Below are 20,911 nucleotides of genomic sequence, written 5' to 3'. Positions count from 1 at the left end.
CCTAAAAGGCAGGCATTGGCCGTTCTCTTTCTTCCAGGCAGGTATCAACCCCTCTGCTAATTGTATTTAATATTTCTTGCTTGTACAAGTCGATGTTGTTCTTAATAGACCCTTAATAATCCATTTCATGTGTTTTATTGACAGCTAAAAATTTGGCAGGATTTGGTATAGTCACTCAGAGCTCTGACTATGGCATTGGTGAGGCTATACGAGCTATCGATGGGAATTATGACACAAACTACCTCAACCATCCCTGCACTCACACAAATAATGACTACGAACCATGGTGGAAACTGGATCTGAGAATGAGAGCAACCATTGATTTAATCATCATAATAAACCGTCAGGATTGCTGCGCAGAGCGTTTGAGAGGAGCCCAGGTTAAAGTCGGAGATTCTCCTGATGGCAACAACCCAGTGTGAGTCCTGATTAAATCTCATGTTGTCTCTGTAAGGATGAGATTCTAGTCAGATCTCAGATATAAGTACATATTAGGTCAGTCAAACATTTCAGTAAGCATCAAACATGTTTTTGGAAGATTCATTATACTGATAATTTCCAACCAGTTATTATTATTAATATAGCGCTAACATATTCCACAGAGCTAGAAAATTGACATTTAGAAGTGAAGAAGGCCCTGCTCAAACAAGCTTCCAATCTATGAGGTACTGTGGTATCCCAATATATATCATTAGGTGTCTTGCCGAGAGAAACTTGATGGTGAGGTAGTCTGACCGCGATGCAAACCTGGATTTCCTGGTTTTAAGGAAGTGATATTACCATTCCTCTAACAAACCAATATGACAGGTTCCACCTTTGTTTACAAAGCTCTTTACCAACGATTCATAATGAGCATTAGGAAACTTGATTCAGATTTATTGCAATTCATGTTTTCTTTGCAGGAATACACTGCCTCTAGTGTCTATCATACTGTCAGCCACTAGAGCCACTTTCATGAAATAGCAGCACCTTCAATCAGATGGCATAGGGCAGTGTTTTTCCGTGTCTGAACACTAGCCTGCCAATGCTTTCCTATGGGAAAGCATTAGATTGGCTGAGATAATCGATCTCAATGATCTCACACAAACAGGCGCTAAACTACCTTTTTTAACCCTGAAATGCTGGCCTGATTTCCTTAACAGTGACTAATGCACTCTAGCGTTAGGGATTCATATGTGTGTTCCTAACTCTATAGAGTTCCTTTAGGGTCAAAATGGAAACATTCTCTGAGAGTCAGCTGTACTTCCAGTTCAGATACGTTGACCCTAAATTTTAAATTCATTTTAAATTCACTTTGAATTTCCAATAATTATCATTTTAGTAAAACACCATGCTAGTTTTATTTATTTCATCAACATTGCAATTGTTTTTGGGTTGATTTTTGCGATGGGTAAAGGAAAATAAGATGTTGGCCGCAGTTAGGAGCTACGTGCAGGATGATTGCTGAACAAATCCTATTAACCAGATCGCTAACTCTCTAAGTATTTGACCTTTAACCCTCTTGTGGCAGACCGCCTGCTTATATACATAACTCCCAGCACGTGGTCTCTATTCAATGCAATACAAACCCCTCCCAAAGATCTCTGTGCCTGGGAGATAATGGAGTTAAAGACCGGTAAGCTAATTATCTCCCAGGAACAGAGAGGCAAACACAAGGCATAAAAAACATAAACGTACCCAAAAACATCATAAAAACATATAATAATTCCACATGTCAAACATCCCCAAACAGCCCTGATTTGAGCTCCCAAGTTGTCCAAATAGTGCTCAGATCCATGCAGCATAGGGGAAACGCCATTGTGTCAAATTTCTGACCGGACGCACACGTGGTCCTATGACCAACATAGTTGTAGAGCAATGTGTGCTTTGACAGTAAATACGGGGTGCTCCACCTGGCTCTCAGGAGGTGTTTGTTCCACTTAGTCGCAGGGACCTTCCTTCTGAAAAACTCTGTCCTGGCGGATCGCAAAATGGTTCAAAACCCCGGACGAAGTTTTCCAGGAACCGCAAGGTCACCTCATGCCAAAAAATTTTCCATTACATTCACAGCCAAGTACAGCTGAGGTGACCGGGAACCACATATCGAAATGAAGTACCGCTGAGGACCATTCGTGAGTTTCCTCATGCAAACAGCCGCCAGGGAGCCAGCGTTTGGTTCAGTTCCAAAGCAGGGAAAGTCCCTGACCAGGGGCACCAAGGCAAAGCTGCCGGGAAATCCCGGGCAGGTTAACTCCCGAACGGGGTCTTTGGATGTGGCCCATAGTCCTTGGGCAGGAGGCTAGCTAGCAGGCTCCTCTAGAAGCTTGTGGTATAGGCACGTTTGTCACACCCTTTCATGCCTTAGAGTTCAGGAATTCCCAGCCTGATACTTCCTGTTACATACAGATGACAAACAGGTGGATAGGATAAGTAACGTGTAGACTTTGTGCCGGGAAATGTATTGCTTCTACCAGTATGTCAAAAGAATTGTAAATTTGTGAGTAAAATTTATATTTTTGGAAGGTTATTGTACAATCCTCTCTAAATCGTAATGTTGTTTCTTCTTTAGATATGGCACTGTCACAGACTACTCGCAAGCCAGACTCCCCATTCCTTGCCAAGGAGCGGTGGGACGCTACGTCACTGTGACCATCCCCGGCCGTGCTGAGTATCTGACACTGTGTGAAGTGGAGGTTTATGGGCATTTCATTGAAACAGAGCATGACTCAACAGGTTAGCCATGACTGGTCCTTTCTGCCATTACAGAACTCGCTTTAGCTACAGCAGAAATGGTCAATATCTGCATAAATGCTCATGTTTCCGCTTATGCAACAATGTATCTTTTTATATCCCACAGAGTTCAGGGACCTTCCCAGTAAATGCTAATTGGTGGGTAGACTAAGCTGTGATTGACTGTGGTCATTCTCACAAGTAGATCACAGTCTAACAAAATTGTTACGACACGGACCGCGAGGTAGGTAAAGAAACATAGAAACATAGAAACATAGAATGTGACGGCAGATAAGAACCATTCGGCCCATCTAGTCTGCCCAGTTTTCTAAATACTTTCATTAGTCCCTGGCCTTATCTTATAGTTAGGATAGCCTTATGCCTATCCCACGCATGCTTAAACTCCTTTACTGTGTTAACCTCTACCACTTCAGCTGGAAGGCTATTCCATGCATCCACTACCCTCTCAGTAAAGTAATACCTCCTGATATTATTTTTAAACCTTTGTCCCTCTAATTTAAGACTATGTCCTCTTGTTGTGGTAGTTTTCCTTCTTTTAAATATAGTCTCCTCCTTTACTGAGTTGATTACCTTTATGTATTTAAATGTTTCTATCATATCCCCCCTGTCTCGTCTTTCCTCCAAGCTATACATGTTAAGATCCTTTAACCTTTCCTGGTAAGTTTTATCCTGCAATCCATGAACCAGTTTAGTAGCCCTTCTTTGAACTCTCTCTAAGGTATCAATATCCTTCTGAAGATAGGGTCTCCAGTACTGTGTACAGTACTCCAAGTGAGGTTTCACCAGTGTTCTGTACAATGGCATGAGCACTTCCCTCTTTCTACTGCTAATACCTCTCCCTATACAACCAAGCATTCTGCTAGCATTTCCTGCTGCTCTATTACATTGTCTGCCTACCTTTAAGTCATCAGAAATAATCACCCCTAAATCCCTTTCCTCAGATGTTGAGGTTAGGACTCTATCAAATATTTTGTACTCTACCCTTGGGTTTTTACGTCCAAGATGCATTATCTTGCACTTATCCACATTAAATGTCAGTTGCCACAACTCTGACCATTTTTCTAGTTTACCTAAATCATTTTCCATTTGGCTTATCCCTCCTGGAACATCAACCCTGTTACATATCTTAGTATCATCCGCAAAAAGACACACCTTACCATCAAGACCTTCTGCAATATCACTAATAAAAATATTAAAGAGAATGGGTCCAAGTACAGATCCCTGAGGTACTAAAGCCGCCGTTTAGTAGATAATCCCCTCCATCCAGAAATGCAATGTTTAATTCAGCCGACCGTCAAACTCCCAAACGGAGCATACGAACACGGCAACTCCCGATCAGCAATCCAGTCGAACTCCTTCCACAGCTAAAAATAACGAAAGCGCTGTTCCAATAGTAATTCCCCTTCCCCACAAACGAGACAGAAGCTCCGTATTGAGGGTCAAACAAGATCTGGCTTTACTGTGGGCTACCCGCCCATATTTATGCGGGTCTTCCACTTGGTGGACACTCCTCTAGGGGACCAAATGGAAGACTGTAATTACAGTAGGACAAAAGTACAGTTCAGACAGACTTCTCCCACAATGCATTATGTTTCCCTCCCCTCTGCCCTGGAGATAATTGGGAAGTAATGCAATTATCTCCAGGACAAAGGCACATCGCCATTTTAAACACAAACACAGAAAGTACATAAAAATATATAACTTTATAATAACCGAATATTCTACATTCGTATCACATATCCCCAGATAGCCGGGATCTGAGGGCATATTATTGGCGAATAGCGCTCAGATCCTATGCGTATAGTTCAATCGCCATGGAGTCAAAGTTCGTACAGTCCTTCGGTATGCGATTGACTCCATGGGAAGGCTACCTGGGTTCAGTACTTTCGTATGCAGTAGAACTACCGAACAGCCGGTGTTCGTACGGGCTCGTCGAGACAGCTAAGCGACCAGTTGGTTCAGCGGTGTTCGGCAGCAGCACGAGTGTCCGTTTTTAGTTCCATGAAATCCGTGCCGAACACCGCTGTGCTTTCGTGCGTTTTAAAATGGCCGCTGCCTCGTGGTCGACATACGAACGACAGCCACCCTGAAGTCGGTCTAATTGAGAAGTGTCTGCGGTTAACCACAACGTTCTAATTGGGATCAAGAGGTTAACCAGCAGCACACTTCTTAGTCTGGGTGGCCATCCGTTCGGCAGCTTTGTTCGGTCAAAATAGTAGTTTGTACGGTTGGGCTATGGGAAACAGTCATTATATGCACGGACAGCCAAACAGACGAATCCAATATAACAGACAACCGGATGGTTTTGTCACACAGCTCCCCCCCTGTGGGACACTCCGGCAGACCCGGCTTGACCCTTTAGCGGGTCAACTTTGGGATGACCGGACTAGGAGGAGGTGGAGACGTCGGTTTGCCGTGATAGTCCGTCGGCATTCCCGTTCAGCTTACCGGGTCTGTAGCTGATAGTAAAATTATAGGGCTGTAGAGCCAAGCTCCATTTCAGTAGTCTCCCATTGTCTCCTGAGACCCGGTTAAGCCAAACGAGGGGGTTATGATCAGTCACTAGGGAAAACTCTTGCCCATACAAGTAGGGACTTAACTTTTTCAGTGCCCAGACCAAAGCCAAACATTCCTTTTCCACTGCCGCATAACTCACTTCTCTGGGTAACAACTTTCGACTGAGATATGCGACAGGGTGCTCTCCTCCATCCTCCCCGACTTGGCTCAACACAGCCCCCAGTCCATACACGGAAGCATCTGTGTGGACGAGAAAGCGTTTGTTAGGGACTGGGGCAGCCAAGACAGGGGCAGTTACAAGGGCTTGTTTCAGTGCCTGGAACGCAGCTTCACAAGCCGGAGACCACAGGACCTGCTTAGGCAAGTTCTTCTTAGTCAGGTCGGTCAGGGGCTTAGCAATAGTGCTATAGTCTGGGACAAAGCGTCGGTAGTACCCTGCTGTCCCCAGGAAGGCTAACACCTGGGTCTTAGTGATAGGTGTGGGCCAGTTAGCTACCGCCTCTACCTTAGCTGGCTCTGGTCTCTGGCTCCCACACCCCACTCTGTGACCCAAGTATTGCACTTCAGCCATGCCTAGATGGCACTTCTCTGGTTTCAATGTCAGGCCAGCGGCCCGAATTTTATCCAGTACCACCCCTATATGCACCAGGTGTTCCTCCCAGGACTCACTGTAGATCGCAATGTCATCCAGGTATGCACAAGCAAATTCCTGGAATCCATCGAGGAGCCTATCCACCATGCGCTGGAAGGTAGCCGGGGCATTCTTCATCCCAAATGGCATGACCTTAAACTGGTACAAGCCAAATGGGGTGACGAAGGCCGACTTGGGGATAGCATCCTCGGCCAGGGGAATCTGCCAGTAGCCCTTACACAGGTCTATGGTGGTCAGATAACGTCCCCTGGCAATGCGATCTAGTAATTAGTCTACCCGGGGCATCGGGTAGGCGTCAGTGGTGGTCCGCTCGTTGAGTCGCCTGTAGTCCACACAGAACCGGGTGGTCCCATCTTTCTTAGGCACCAGGACTACAGGCGAAGCCCAAGGGCTATCGGAGTGTTCAATGACCCCAAGCTGGGTCATCTCCTGTATATCCTTCCGCATTCCTTCTCGGACTGCTTCAGGGATACGGTAAGGGGGCTGTCGCAGGGGGTTCTGTCCAGGGGTCTCTACCTTATGTACAGCTAGGGTAGTGTAGCCGGGCTCTTGGGAGAACGTTGCCTGCTTCTCCCACAGAAGCTGTCTTGCTTGTTCCTTCTCTGTGGGGCTCAATCTGTCCCCTAGCTGTACAAGGCTAGTAAGGTCAGTCTGGGAATCCCTTGCTAACAAGTCGGGTAAGGGTAAACTCTCTGTATCGTCTGCAGCCGGGGCACATACTGCAGCTACATTCTCGGGTCTCTCCTGATACTCCTTGAGCATGTTCACATGAAAGGATCGCTGGATCCTCTCATCTGAACAGCTGGCTATAAGGTAGGTCGTATCACACATCTGAGCTAATACTTTATACGGGCCCTGCCAAGACGCTTGCATCTTGTTCGCCTTCACAGGTTTGAGCACTAACACTTTCTGCCCAACCTGGAAGACCCGCTGCCGGGCACCCCGATCGTACCATTTCCTCTGTCTCCCCTGGGCCACCTGGAGATTCTCTCTTACCATCAGACATAGTTTCTCCATGCGGTCCCGGAGTTCCAGGACATACAGTACTATGGGGGTCCCTTCTTGCTCTGTCTCCCCCTCCCAGTGGCCTTGAATGAGATCTAGGGGTCCGCGGACCCTTCTCCCATAAAGCAACTCAAAGGGGGAGAACCCAGTAGAATTCTGGGGCACCTCTCTGTACGAAAACAACAAATGAGGCAGGAATCGCTCCCAGTCCCTGCAAGTGTCAGAAAAGGTCCTCAACATCTGTTTGAGGGTGCCATTAAATCGCTCGCAGAGACCGTTAGTCTGTGGATGGTATGGGGAACTAAGTATCGGTTTAATGCCGCATACCCTCCACAGCTGCATCGGGTGAACTGTCTCAACAACCCGCACCCCAGCCACCAGTCTAGACATCGAACAGAACTTGGGTGCTTTATCACTGCTGTAATTGTATGGCCGTCTAGAGTCACTAACGTTACCTTTTATCTGCTTCAGTTTAATCCCTTACCTTGGTTTTGCTAGCTATAACGCAATTAAGATACTGTACTGTCTGACCCAGCATTTTGATTAACTTGTTTTATGTATGTTTAACGTATAATCTAGAGACGCATTGCCTCCGCAAGCCCCATCGAAGATAGGCGATTCAACGACGACGGCTATCATGCCTCGGGCGATGTAGTGCAGTCTGCACAAATTAGCTTCTCTAACATGAAGTTATAGAACTACTGATACGGATCCGGCTAGAGGTAGCAAGATTGTTATCCCGACAGGGTCACATTCACCTTAGTCCAACATGCCTTTATTGTTTAGCTTGAATAGCTTGTCTAGCCTGTTATAATGATACTAATGGAAACCGTTATATGCCTGCAGTTAGGGTAGCCTTTGTACCCTCTATCTAGTTACACACTAATAACTTGTGTATTGATCGATTAAGATACCCCTGTTACCCCCTAAATACGGCAACTCCGCTACTGACTCATAACAAACGCTAAGCAGCAGACTGTAACTCGTGTTTAACCTTCCTGACACAATACTGCTGAATGGGTTAAAAGTTTATGCCAGATCACGATAGTATTTAGTGTACCCAACCCTGAGAGCTAAAACTGCCCAGTAATTGCAATCAGGGTCACTCTCAAACAGAATGTCTTAGCATGGACAACTCTGACCACTATATCAGCTCAGTTGAGCCTTAATAATCCTCTGTGTGTTCATATGACCCACAAATACTACCAGGCCTGTATTACTATGTTGTTCCTATGTCGTTATAAAACAAAAATATCTTGTTTAGCTATGACCACCAGACCTGTATATGAAGCTTAACTTTATTACTTTTGCTTCTCAACCAAGCTTGTACCACTCTGTTTACATGATTGTTTCACAAAAAAACAAAACCCATGGCAATCTTTCTTTGAGGTGCATTGCACACCATCTTGATATTATTAACTCATGTTATCCCACAATGCCTCCTCTTTCTCTTCTGTACCCCATGACGCATATGCCATAATAAAAGAAAGATTTACAAAAAAAAAAAAAAAAGAAAAGCTTATCCAAACATATTAAATAGAGGTCATCGTGTTGTATGGTCCCTAAATATAAATGTGCATTGATTCACAAAAGGAGAAAATAATATATAAGCTATGAAGTCTGTGTGACAATACGGACCTCTGGAGCACTCCTTTCTTTTTTTTTTCCATACATAATCTTTATTTCGCCAACAGCATGAAAAATCGTACATTACATTCAGTTGTTTATGCCAGGTATACATGTCATTGCATTACGGGTACAGCTGCCATTATTTTGTTTCATTGTATTCAGTATTTTCATTTTTCGACATTTATTGTATCTTGTTACATACAAATATGAGCTAGCTATTCGCACCTGGGCTATGTTGGCTTCGCACCGTGATGTGACCTGTGTGCATTAGATAATGTGTTGGCATTTTGTGGGTAGAACAGGAACACGGGGGTGGGAGGGGGGAACTATAACTTGGGATTGGAGACGTAGAGTCCCCAGCCTTGCTACCCAGTGTCTTTACGTTCAGGCTAGAGTTCTTATGATTCTCAGTTTTCTTCCCTTATTTGCTATTTCTACTGTCGGACAGGTCGACTCTGTGGTCGGTAGTGTCTGAATCTCTACGAGGTGCGGGAGCTCATGGCCTAAGGTTCCAGCTCTTTATCGTGCTTATTCTCTTGACCTTGGACCCTGCTAGCCATCCGCTCATAGGAGCTTATGACATCCATCCTGTCTGTGATTGTCGCTATGGCGGGTACTGTTTTGCTTTTCCAGTTTTGGGCTAGTAGGATCTTTGCTACTGTAAGTATGTTTATTAGTACTTTCTTGTGGGGGTGCAGTGAGAGTCCAGGTATCATGTGTAGCAGGTAATATTCTGGTCGCAACTGAATAAGGAGGCCGGTAGAGCTCGAAATTAAGCCCTGTACCTGTGTCCAGAATGCTCCCAATAACTGACAGTCCCAAAACATGTGTAGCATGGTACCCGCTACCCCCTCACAGCGCCAGCAGAGCTCAGATGAACCCTTGTCAATTTTTGCCAGTCTATGTGGGACCAGGTACCATCTCATGGCTATTTTGCAGTATGCTTCCCATAGCGAGAGGCTCTTGGATGCGCTCTTTGTATTTGCCATTGCCACGTACCATTGTGCCAAAATCAGTTGGTGGCCTAGCTCTCCCTCCCATTGTTTCATAAAGGATCTTTCCTCATACGATTGGCCCTCCAGAAGGACATTGTAGCACATGGACAGAGGTTCCCCAAGTTTAGTGGTGAGGACCTGATTGAGTAGCAAGGGTGGGTCTTTGGACACTTCTCTTGTTCTGCGTGTGTGAGGTAGTAATATATTTTTTGTTCTGAGATAAAGGCACATGTCCCTTTGGGGGTAGAGAAAATTTCTGCTGGAGGTCAGGGAACGTTTTGATCTTGTTTCCCTCCAGTAGGTCCTTTACTTTATGTATGCCCCTGGCTATCCAACCCGCTACGGGCAGGTCTGGAGAGAATATGGTGCTTCTCTGAAGAGCAAGTGCGGGTCCAGAATCAGGTGGCTCCAGGTCCGCCATGAGCTCAGCAGGAACCGGGAGCAGTGTGGAAGGTACGCCCCTTCAGTTTTGGCGGGGGCACTCGCCCACAGTGTGTGGGACGTGTTTTGTGGGTGCAGGTAGGCATCTTCAAGTGTCAGCCACAGTGGCTTTTGGGAACTGTCCTTAAGTCTCAGTATGTGTACTCCCTGTGCTAGAGTTGAGGCCCTGTAGTATGTTTTGATGTCAGGTAGGCCCAGGCCCCCTTTGGTGAAGGTAAAGCCTAGGTTGCGCTGGGCCACTCTTGGGGGCTTTTGCTTCCAGACATGCGCATTTATGACAGATTGCATTAATTTGATCAGTTTGTTAGGTAGCGTTATTGCGGAAGAGGTATGGGATGTGGGGCAGAGCCATCATTTTAATCGTATTGACCCGGCCCAACCAGGAGATCTTTAGGTTCTCCCATTGTTCTAGGGTAGTTTTTAGTTTGTGTACTACGATGTAATCGTTCTTTTTAAGAATGGTCTGGTGGGTTTTCGTCAGTTTGATCCCCAGATATGTAAGGGATGATTTTCGCCAGTCAAAGGTGTATTCAGAGGTTAGCTGTGTTTGTGTTTGGTGTGGTAAGTTGATCGGTAGTGCTTGTGTCTTGGTGGTGTTATTCGTGTAGTATGAAACCCCTCCATACTCTCTGAGAAGTTCTAGAAGTGCTGGGATGGAACTAATGGGGTGTGTTATGAACATGAGTATATCGTCGGCAAATAAAGCCAACTTCTGTATGCCGCCCGGGGTTGGCAATCCTTGAATCATAAAAGTTATCATTTATGAGTCGCGTCAGGGGTTCAAGACATAGGATAAAGATGAGTGGAGACAGTGGGCAGCCCTGGCGTGTGCCATTGTGTATTGTAAAGGGTGCTGACAGGAAGCCGGTACTGAAGACCTGTGCCGATGGGCGATGATAAAGGGCCATGATACTTTTTAGGAAAGCCGGTGGAAGACCCATTTTAGCCAGGGTTTGTTCCATGTATCCCCAGTGCAAGCGGTCGAACGCCTTTTCGGCGTCCAACGCCAGCACCAGGCCCTGTTGAGAGGAGTGGCTTGCCCAGTCAATGAGTTCTAAAAAGTGGCAGGTGTTTTCTACCCGGCACAAACCCCGCCTGTTCAGCAGAGATGAGCGTGGGAAAGAGTGCTTTGACCCTTGTAGCTAACATTTTGGCGTATAGTTTAGTGTCCGAGTTGAGGAGTGATATTGGTCTCAGGTTGGCGCAATGAGTAGGAGGTTTGTTAGGTTTTGGTAATGTGACAATAAAAGCTTCCAGCATTTCTCAAGGCATTTTTCCAGTCTGCTTAATGTCATTGAACAGTCGTAAGAGGTGGGGGGCTAACTGGTCTGTAAATTTGATGTAGTAGTAATTAGAGAGGCCATCTGGGCCCGGGGATTTGCGCTTAGGGAGTGATTTGATGGCTTCCTTGAGTTCTTCGTCAGTAAAGGGCCTGGTTAGGTATGTGCTAAGGTCCGGGGATATGCATGGAAGGGGGACTCTTTCCAGGAAAGAGTCTATTTCAGCCTTGGAAGGTTGGTGTGTTTCTGGGTCTGTGTGTAGTTGGTAAAGTGATGCATAGTATTCCGCTAGTGTGTTCACTATGTCCTGGGGCTTGTAAAGCTTGTCTCCTCGTTTGGAAACTATGTAGGGAATCTTGGACTGGAGGTATTTTTGTTTCAAGCTTTGTTCCCTAGCGTGTAGTGAGTTTGTTTCAGGTATCACATATGTTTCTCTGTTGTTTGTAATTGCAGATCGCATAGTTTGGTCTTGAGTATCTGTAGTCGTTTATAGTTTTGCTTGGATGGTTTAGATTTGTGGCTAGATTCAGTGTCAGCTATTTCCTGAGTGAGTTTGGTTTGTTCTGTGCATGCTGCTCTTTTGGTGTTGGCTCCCAGCTTAATAAATTCTCCCCTCATAACTACCTTGTGGGCAACCCATTGTGTAGCTAGTGTGGTTTCACAGTGTGCGTGAGCCTCAAAGTATGCGTCTAGGGCATCGTGCATTCGCGCAAAATGGTGCGGGTTCTCTAGTAGGGCCTCGTTTAAGCGACAAGCGCCTCTCCCTCTCGCCTGATGTAGTATTTTTATTGTTCTTACCAGAGGGGCATGTCCGACCACGTGATAGGACCAATGTGCATGCCTATGGCGTGTGGTAATGTGCTTTTGTCAAGGAGGCATAGATCTATCCTGGAGTATGTCATGTGGACTGGGGAGTAAAATGTATAGTCTCTCACGCCCGGGTATAAATTACGCCATACACCGTAATGTTCAGAAGAATTTAGTAAGTTTGCCAAGTGTCGGCTCAGAGACAGGGGTTGGTTTTGAACCCTCTGTATGTCTATGTGTGCGTCAGGGGTGCAAAAAAGTCCCCGCATACGATAGTATGCCCTGTTTGTATTGATCTAATTTGCAGAACGCCTTATTCAGAAAATCCCTGTGTGTCATTTGGGGCGTACAGGAAGGCAACTGTCAGTTGGAGGCCGTTTAATGAGCCCACTAATATAAGCAGCCTGCCATCTTTGCTGATGTATTGTTTGGTGGGCGTTAAAACCCAGTCTCTGTGAAAATAAATTGAAACCCCTTTGGATTTAGTGTTGGACATGGCATGGTAGGCCTTAGCAAATTGTTTGACCCTGAAGGTAGGTGGTTTGCGTATGTTAAAGTGAGTCTCCTGTAGACACACTATTTCCGCCTTGGATTTGGCCATTTCCTGGGCTGTCAACCTGCGTTTATGTGGGCTGTTGAGGCCCTTGACATTCATGGAAAGAATTTTTAAAGTGTTATCCATACTGTGTGGGTAGTGGCGTGCTAAATCGTGAGAAGCGTGTTTGTTCTGATGGTGGCATAGCACAGCTTGGGGGGTTATGACAGGGGAACATAGGAGCAATAATAGGTATAACATAAGTAACCTTTCTTGAACATAACTAAAGTATTTACATAGCGCCGCTCATTGCGATCGGTGCTTTCTCCGGTTGAGACGCAGACCAGCATTCCGTGCCAGTGTCTACGCTCATCCTTCGGGTGCGCTCGGTGTTAGGAGCGGGATGTTGATGACTTACATGCTAATTGGAATTACACAGCCCTTGCATAGTTAACATCGCTTTGCCCACATTTATATTGTAACATTATAACACTCCCTGGATCTCCCCCCTACTCCCGCCATTGCTTCACTTATTCAGTTACAACACATGACCTAGTATTAAGTGATCCATGTACATTTTCCCCTATATCGTGTGTGTCGGATTGCGTATCTCATAGTTATGTTAGGTTGATTGGCACAGCCTTTATCGGGTGAAGGAAAGAGTCCCAGGAGCATAGTCTTTTATGCTTTAGTCGGCGATCCCGCCATCTTCCATTCTCCTTGCAGTCTTTGTTGTGGTGCAGTAGCGGCCGCTACCATTGTTTGTGTTGGGAACAATCCCCATTCTTGTATCAGGCGCATGCCTACCTCTGGCTCATTTACTGTGCGGTTCTTGCCGTTTCTCCATATAAGTATTTTCGTCGGGTATCCCCATCTGTATTGAATGTTGTAGTTTCTCAGCGTTTTCGTCACTGTAATGAACTCCCTTCTCCGGGCCATTGTCAGAGCCGATAAGTCAGCGTAAATATTGATGTTAGTGTACGGTTCAGGTAGTTTGTCAAGTTTGCATGACGCTGTTAACAGAGCGTTTTTGGAGGTGAAATAATGTAATCAAACAACCACATTGCGAGGTGTATCTTGTGCCAACCTCGGTGGTCGTGGCAGTCAGTGAGCTTGGTCTAGTAGCCATGCTCCGTCGGCTATGTCAGGCTGTAAGGTTGTGCAAAGCCCTTTGATAAATGAGGGGAGTTCCTCTATGCCCACGTTTTCAGGTATCCCGCGGAATCTGACATTGTTCCTTCGGGATCGATCCTCCAAATCAGCCAGCTTGCGTTTGAGCTGTTGTTGTTTCTCCGCTAAGTGCTGTACTGTGTTTGCCAGCGCATTCTGCTCAGTGCAGATGTCTTCTGTGCGGGCTTCTAGCTAATTTGTGCGTTCACCCAGGTCAGAGATCTCTCTCTTGATTTCACTAGTTGCTCTTTTGAGGTCAGCTTGAAGAGTGACCCTAAAGTCCTGTAGCATAAGGTACAGTCGTTTCTCCGTTACTGGAGCGTCAGTGTATGGGCAGGAGTTCCCTTCTGGCTCGAGAATGCCGTCAGCGAGCTGCAAGCAGGTTTGTCCGTCGTCGCCATCTTGTGTAGCCCGCACGCGGTCTTTTCTCACGGGTCGGATTTGATCCGTCAATTTAGTTTGCTTGGCGGGTGCCATCGTGGGATCTGAGTTCCTAAGCTTGGTAGTCGCTGGTGGGGCTGTGTGTGATGAGAGTGGTGAGCTTTCAAGTCATCCAAAGCACGGAGCTCTCACTCCAAGCAACTGCTTACTTCGGCAGTTGGCCACGCCCCTGGAGCACTCCTTTCTAGTGGTGTGTAATCTAGAAGGGGGCGTCGCTGAGAACAGGGTCAAATCAGTAAATCTGTTTCCCCCAGGAAGCTGGTCTCCGTTGGGGAATCTCTGTAAAGCAAGGCTGCAGTGGCAGACAGAGGGAACAGGTAGTGGATTGTGGCCAGGGCCTGGGTAGGCACTGAAGCAGGAGGCAGGCATTGTCTCCTCTGACTCGGTGTTGCCAGCTAAGTTGGGTAGGAACTCACTCCTCAACCTACTGGAGCAGGTCCCTAGAAGGCAGGCATTGACCGTTCTCTTTCTTCCAGGCAGGTATCGACCCCTCTGCTAATTTTATTTAATATTGCTTGCTTGTACAAGTCGATGTTGTTCTTAATAGACCATTAATAATCCATTTCATGTGTTTTATTGACAGCTAAAAATTTGGCAGGATTTGGTATAGTCACTCAGAGCTCTGACTTTGGCATTGGTGGGGCTATACGAGCTATCGATGGGAATTATGACACAAACTACCTCAACCATCCCTGCACTCACACAAATAATGACTACGAACCATGGTGGAAACTGGATCTGAGAATGAGAGCAATTATTGATTTAATCACCATAACGAACCGTCAGGATTGCTGCGCAGAGCGTTTGAGAGGAGCCCAGGTTAAAGTCGGAGATTCTCCTTATGGAAACAACCCAGTGTGAGTCCTGATTAAATCTCATATTGTCTCTGTAAGGATGAGATTCTAGTCAGGTCTTAATAAAGGTTCTGAAGGATGAATTCCAAAAAGAACCCTCTATTTATTCCATGATTATTCTGCTTAAACCATGTGAAATGTTCTTGTAATATGAATGGATCTTCTTTCTTTTTGGTAAATGGTTTACTGTTATATCACTAAGTACATATCAGGTCAGTCAAACATTTCAGTAAGCATCAAACATGTTTTTGGAAGATTCATTATACTGATAATTTCCAACCCGTTATTATTATTATTAATATAGCGCCAACATATTCCGCAGAGCTAGAAAGGGGACATTTAGAGGTGAAGAAGGCCCTGCTCAAACAAGCTTCCAATCTATGAGGATCTGTGGTATCCCAATATATATCATTAGGTGTCTTGCCGAGAGATACTTGATGGTGAGGTAGTCTGACTGCGATGCAAACCTGGATTTCCTGGTTTTAAGGAAGTGATATTACCATTGCTCTAACAAACCAATATGACAGGTTCCACCTTTGTTTACAAAGCTCTTTACCAACGATTCATAATGAGCATTAAGAAACTTGATTCAGATTTATTGCTTAATGTTTTCTTTGCAGGAATAAGCTGCCTCTAGTGTCTATCATACAGACAGCCACTAGAGGCACTTTGCCGAAATAGCAGCACCTTCAATCAGATGGTCTCAGAGAGATCGTCTGACTAGCACAGCATAGAGTTTTGCTACACATTGGTTGAGATAATCAATCTCAATGACCTCAGGCAACAGCTGGAGCTTCCCTGGCTGGGGGGAAATAAACGACCTTTTTAACCCTTGAAACGCCGGCCCGTTCACCTTAACAGTGACTAGTGCACTATAGCGTTAGGGATACATATTTGTTCCTAACTCTATAAAGTTCCTTTATGGTCAAAATGGAAATATTCTCCAAGTCATCTGTACTTCCAGTTCAATTACTTTGGCCCTATATTTTAAATTCACTTTGAATTCTCAATAATTCTAACTTTAACTTTTAATAACTCTTAATAATTCTAACTTTAAATCACCCTGCTAGTCTTTTATTAAAGGGAAACTCCAGTGCCAGGAAAACGATCCGTTTTCCTGGCACTGGAGGGTCCCTCTCCCTCCCACCCCCCAATCCCCAGTTGCTGAAGGGGTGAAAACCCCTTCAGTGACTTACCAGAGGCAGCGACATGTCCCACGTTGCTGCTTCCTCCTCCCCCGCCGCTCCTCCTTCTGCTTACGTCGGCCGGTGGGCGAGACTGATCTCGTCCGCCGGCCGAGGAGACCTAATGCGCATGCGCGGCAATGCTGCGCATGCGCATTAGCGCACCCCATAGGAAAGCATTGAAAATTAATTTCAATGCTTCCCTATGGGGAATAGAGCGACGCTGGAGGTCCTCACACAGCGTGAGGATGTCCAGCGACGCTCTAGCACAGAAAACCTGTGCTAGAAACCAGGAAGTTCCCTCTAGTGGCTGTCTAATAGACAGCCACTAGGGGAGGACTTAACCCTGCAAGGTAATTATTGCAGTTTAAAAAAAACTGCAATAATTACACTAGCAGGGTTAAGGGTAGTGGGAGTTGGCACCCAGACCACTCCAATGAGCAGAAGTGGTCTGGGTGCCTGGAGTGTCCCTTTAATTTCTTCAACAAAGTGCAACTGTTTTTGGGTTGATTTTTCACATTTTTGTGATGGGTAAATGAAAATAAGATGTTAGCGATCTGGTTAATAGGATTTGTTCGGCAATCATCCTGCACGTAGATCCTGAGTATATGACCTTTAACCCCCTCCATGCCATAGAGATAAGAAATTCTCAGACTGATACTTGCTGTTACATAATAATGACAAACAGGTGGACAAGACAAGTTACATGTATGTACGTAGTGGGGAATTACGATGCAGCATAAACATAATTAAACCCCATTCAACCTCCCCCCAATAACGACAGACAACGTGGTATGGATGAACAGGCCACAGCATTTATTAAAACATAAATAAATTACTGTATAACACACCCATAACTCCATATATTAAACTCTTCTTTCTGTAACGAAATTGTTAGCAACAAAACATAAACAACATATATATATAAATAACAATTCAACATACAGTGCTATACAGAGAACCCCCCGTCCTTGCCAATAAAAACCTGCAGTGGCTCCTAAACACCACTGCCTCTCACCTCCCCCCCCCGTCATAAAAAACATATTCCAATGCCTGCCATCAGCCGACCTTATCCACGCTCGATGGGCACGAGACCTCAGGCAACCTAAAGTTAAACCTTTTGAAGCAGGGGAGGTTGAGACATGTAAACATGAGGAACTTATTCCATCCTTAACATAACCACACTTAATTGGCAAGGACATACCCCCGACTCGCTGTGACTAACTAAACCTACTCGGGGTGGGCGGGCGGGAAGCTGTTCACTGGCCCGAATCCCAAGTGGCACTGAGGTAAGACCTCCCCCCTGCTAGCTCACATAGCCCTAACCCCCACCCACACAATACACCCACTGTCAAAGACCCTCCCCTGCATCTATCCCCACACTCCTACATGTGCCCTTGTCCGCTTAGCTGCGCTATCTCCCCAGGGCCTTGTAGAATTTCTGCCGGGAAATGTATTGCTACCAGTATTTCAAAAGAATTGTATATTTAATTTGTGAGTAAAATTATGACATTTTTGGAAGGCTATTATACAATCCTTTCTAAATCGTAATGTTGTTTCTTCTTTAGATGTGGCACCATCACAGACCTATCGCAAGCCAGACTCCCCATTCCTTGCCGTAGAGCGGTGGGACGCTACGTCACTGTGACCATCCCCGGCCGTGCTGAGTATCTAACACTGTGTGAAGTGGAGGTTTATGGGCATTTCATTGAAACAGAGCATGACTCAACAGGTTAGCCATGGCCGGTCCTTTCTGCCATTACAGAACTCGCTTTGGCTACAACTTAAATGGTCAATATCTGCATAAATGCTCATGTTTCCGCGTATGCAACAATGTATCTCTTTTGTATCCCACAGAGTTTAGGGACCTTCCCAGTAAATGCTAATTGGTGGGTAGACTAAGCTGTGATTGACTGTGGTCGATCTCACAAGTAGATCAGTCTAACAAAATGGCAACTGGAACTGATATATGGTACCCATTCCAATCAAGGTAATAACAATGAAACAAAATATGTCACCAGAACTGATACCTAGTTATATCCCAGTAATAACCCAATAATAGTGCCATAATAATAACAACCAAGTAACGGCCCAGTAATAATGCAGTAATGGCCCAATAATAGTCCAGTCATAGCCCAGTAATAACCTAGTAATGGCCCAGTGATAGCGCAGTAATGGCCCAGTAATAACCCAATAATAGTGCCATAATAACAACCAAGTAACGGCCCAGTAATAATGCAGTAATGGCCCAGTAATAGTCCAGTCATAGCCCAGTAATAACCTAGTAATGGCCCAGTGATAGCGCAGTAATGGCCCAGTAATAACCCAATAATAGTGCCATAATAATAACCAAGTAACGGCCCAGTAATAACGCAGTAATGGCCCAGTAATAGCGCAGTATTGGCCCAGTGATAGCGCAGTAATGGCCCAGTGATAGCGCAGTAATGGCCCAGTGATAGTGCAGTAATGCCCCAGTAATAGCGCAGTAATGGCCCAGTGATAGCGCAGTAATGGCCCAGTGATAGTGCAGTAATGACCCAGTAATAGCGCAGTATTGGCCCAGTAATAGCGCAGTATTGGCCCATTGATAGCGCAGTATTGGCCCAGTAATAGCGCAGTATTGGCCCAGTAATAGCGCAGTATTGGCCCAGTAATAGCGCAGTAATGGCCCAGTGATAGCGCAGTAATGGCCCAGTAATAGCGCAGTATTGGCCCAGTAATAGCGCAGTATTGGCCCAGTAATAGCGCAGTAATGGCCCAGTAATAGCGCAGTATTAGCCCAGTGATAGCGCAGTAATGGCCCAGTAATAGCGCAGTATTGGCCCAGTAATAGCGCAGGAATGGCCCAGTAATAGCGCAGTAATGGCCCAGTGATAGTGCAGTAATGGCCCAGTGATAGCGCAGTAATGGCCCAGTAATAGCGCAGTATTGGCCCAGTAATAGTGCAGTAATGGCCCAGTAATAGCGCAGTATTGACCCAGTAATAGCGCAGTAATGGCCCAGTAATAGCGCAGTATTGGCCCAGTAATTACGCAGTATTGGCCCAGTAAAAGCGCAGTAATGGCCCAGTGATAGCGCAGTAATGGCCCAGTGATAGCGCAGTATTGGCCCAGTAATAGCGCAGTATTGGCCCAGTGATAGCGCAGTATTGGCCCAGTAATAGCGCACTATTGGCCCAGTAATAGCGCAGTATTGGCCCAGTAATAGCGCAGTAATGGCCCAGTAATAGCGCAGTATTAGCCCAGTGATAGCGCAGTAATGGCCCAGTAATAGCGTAGTAATGGCCCAGTAATAGCGCAGTATTGGCCCAGTAATAGCGCAGTAATGGCCCAGTAATAGCGCAGTATTGGCCCAGTAATTACGCAGTATTGGCCCAGTAATAGCGCAGTAATGGCCCAGTGATAGCGCAGTATTGGCCCAGTAATAGCGCAGTAATGGCCTAGTAATAGCGCAGTATTGGCCCAGTAATAGCGCAGTAATGGCCCAGTAATAGCGCAGTATTAGCCCAGTGATAGCGCAGTAATGGCCCAGTAATAGCGCAGTAATGGCCCAGTAATAGCGCAGTATTGGCCCAGTAATAGCGCAGTAATGGCCCAGTAATAGCGCAGTATTGGCCCAGTAATTACGCAGTATTGGCCCAGTAATAGCGCAGTAATGGCCCAGTGATAGCGCAGTAATGGCCCAGTGATAGAGCAGTATTGGCCCAGTAATAGCGCAGTATTGGCCCAGTGATAGCGCAGTATTGGCCCAGTAATAGCGCAGTATTGGCTTAGTAATAGCGCAGTATTGGCCCAGTAATAGCGCAGTATTGGCCCAGTAATAGCGCAGTAATGGCCCAGTGATAGCGCAGTAATGGCCCAGTAATAGCGCAGTATTGGCCCAGTAATTACGCAGTATTGGCCCAGTAATAGCGCAGTAATGGCCCAGTAATAGCGCAGTATTGGCCCAGTAATAGCGCAGTAATGGCCCAGTAATAGCGCAGTATTAGCCCAGTGATAGCGCAGTAATGGCCCAGTAATAGCGCAGTATTGGCCCAGTAATAGCGCAGTAATGGCCCAGTAATAGCGCAGTATTGGCCCAGTGATAGCGCAGTAATGGCCCAGTGATAGCGCAGTATTGGCCCAGTAATAGCGCAGTATTGGCCCAGTAATAGCGCAGTAATGGCCCAGTAATAGCGCAGTAATAGCCCAGTAATAGCGCAGTATTGGCCCAGTAATTACGCAGTATTGGCCCAGTAATAGCGCAGTAATGGCCCAGTAATAGCGCAGTATTGGCCCAGTAATAGCGCAGTAATGGCCCAGTAATAGCGCAGTATTAGCCCAGTGATAGCGCAGTAATGGCCCAGTAATAGCGCAGTATTGGCCCAGTAATAGCGCAGTAATGGCCCAGTAATAGCGCAGTATTGGCCCATTAATAGCGCAGTAATGGGCCAGTAATAGCGGAGTAATGGCCCAGTAATAACGCAGTAATGGCCCCGTAATAACGCAGTATTGGCCCAGTAATAGCCTAATAACGCAGTAATGGCCCAGTGATAGCGCAGTAATGGCCCAGTAATAGCGCAGTAATGGCCCAGTAATAGCGCAGTAATGGCCCAGTGATAGCGCAGTAATGGCCCAGTAATAGCGCAGTATTGTCCCAGTAATAGCGCAGTATTGGCCCAGTGATAGCGCA

General features: G+C 46.0%; 1 protein-coding gene across 1 annotated transcript in view; it reads left to right on the top strand.

The window, feature by feature from the left end:
* The window catches only part of LOC134608363 (uncharacterized), a 48,935-nt gene extending 30,381 nt beyond the window's left edge, over nucleotides 1-18,554 (top strand). Inside the window, exons 5-8 of the mRNA XM_063451124.1 lie at nucleotides 145-418; nucleotides 2,549-2,712; nucleotides 14,786-15,059; nucleotides 17,809-18,554. Of these exons, the coding sequence (XP_063307194.1) occupies nucleotides 145-418; nucleotides 2,549-2,712; nucleotides 14,786-15,059; nucleotides 17,809-17,977 (881 nt within the window). The 3' untranslated portion in view covers nucleotides 17,978-18,554. The remainder of the gene's footprint in view (nucleotides 1-144; nucleotides 419-2,548; nucleotides 2,713-14,785; nucleotides 15,060-17,808) is intronic.
* Nucleotides 18,555-20,911: the final 2,357 nt, after the last annotated feature.

Source organism: Pelobates fuscus, chromosome 4 (assembly GCF_036172605.1).
Source record: "Pelobates fuscus isolate aPelFus1 chromosome 4, aPelFus1.pri, whole genome shotgun sequence".
Classification (NCBI taxonomy): Eukaryota; Metazoa; Chordata; class Amphibia; order Anura; family Pelobatidae; genus Pelobates; species Pelobates fuscus.
This window is presented reverse-complemented; position numbering and strand designations above follow the sequence as displayed.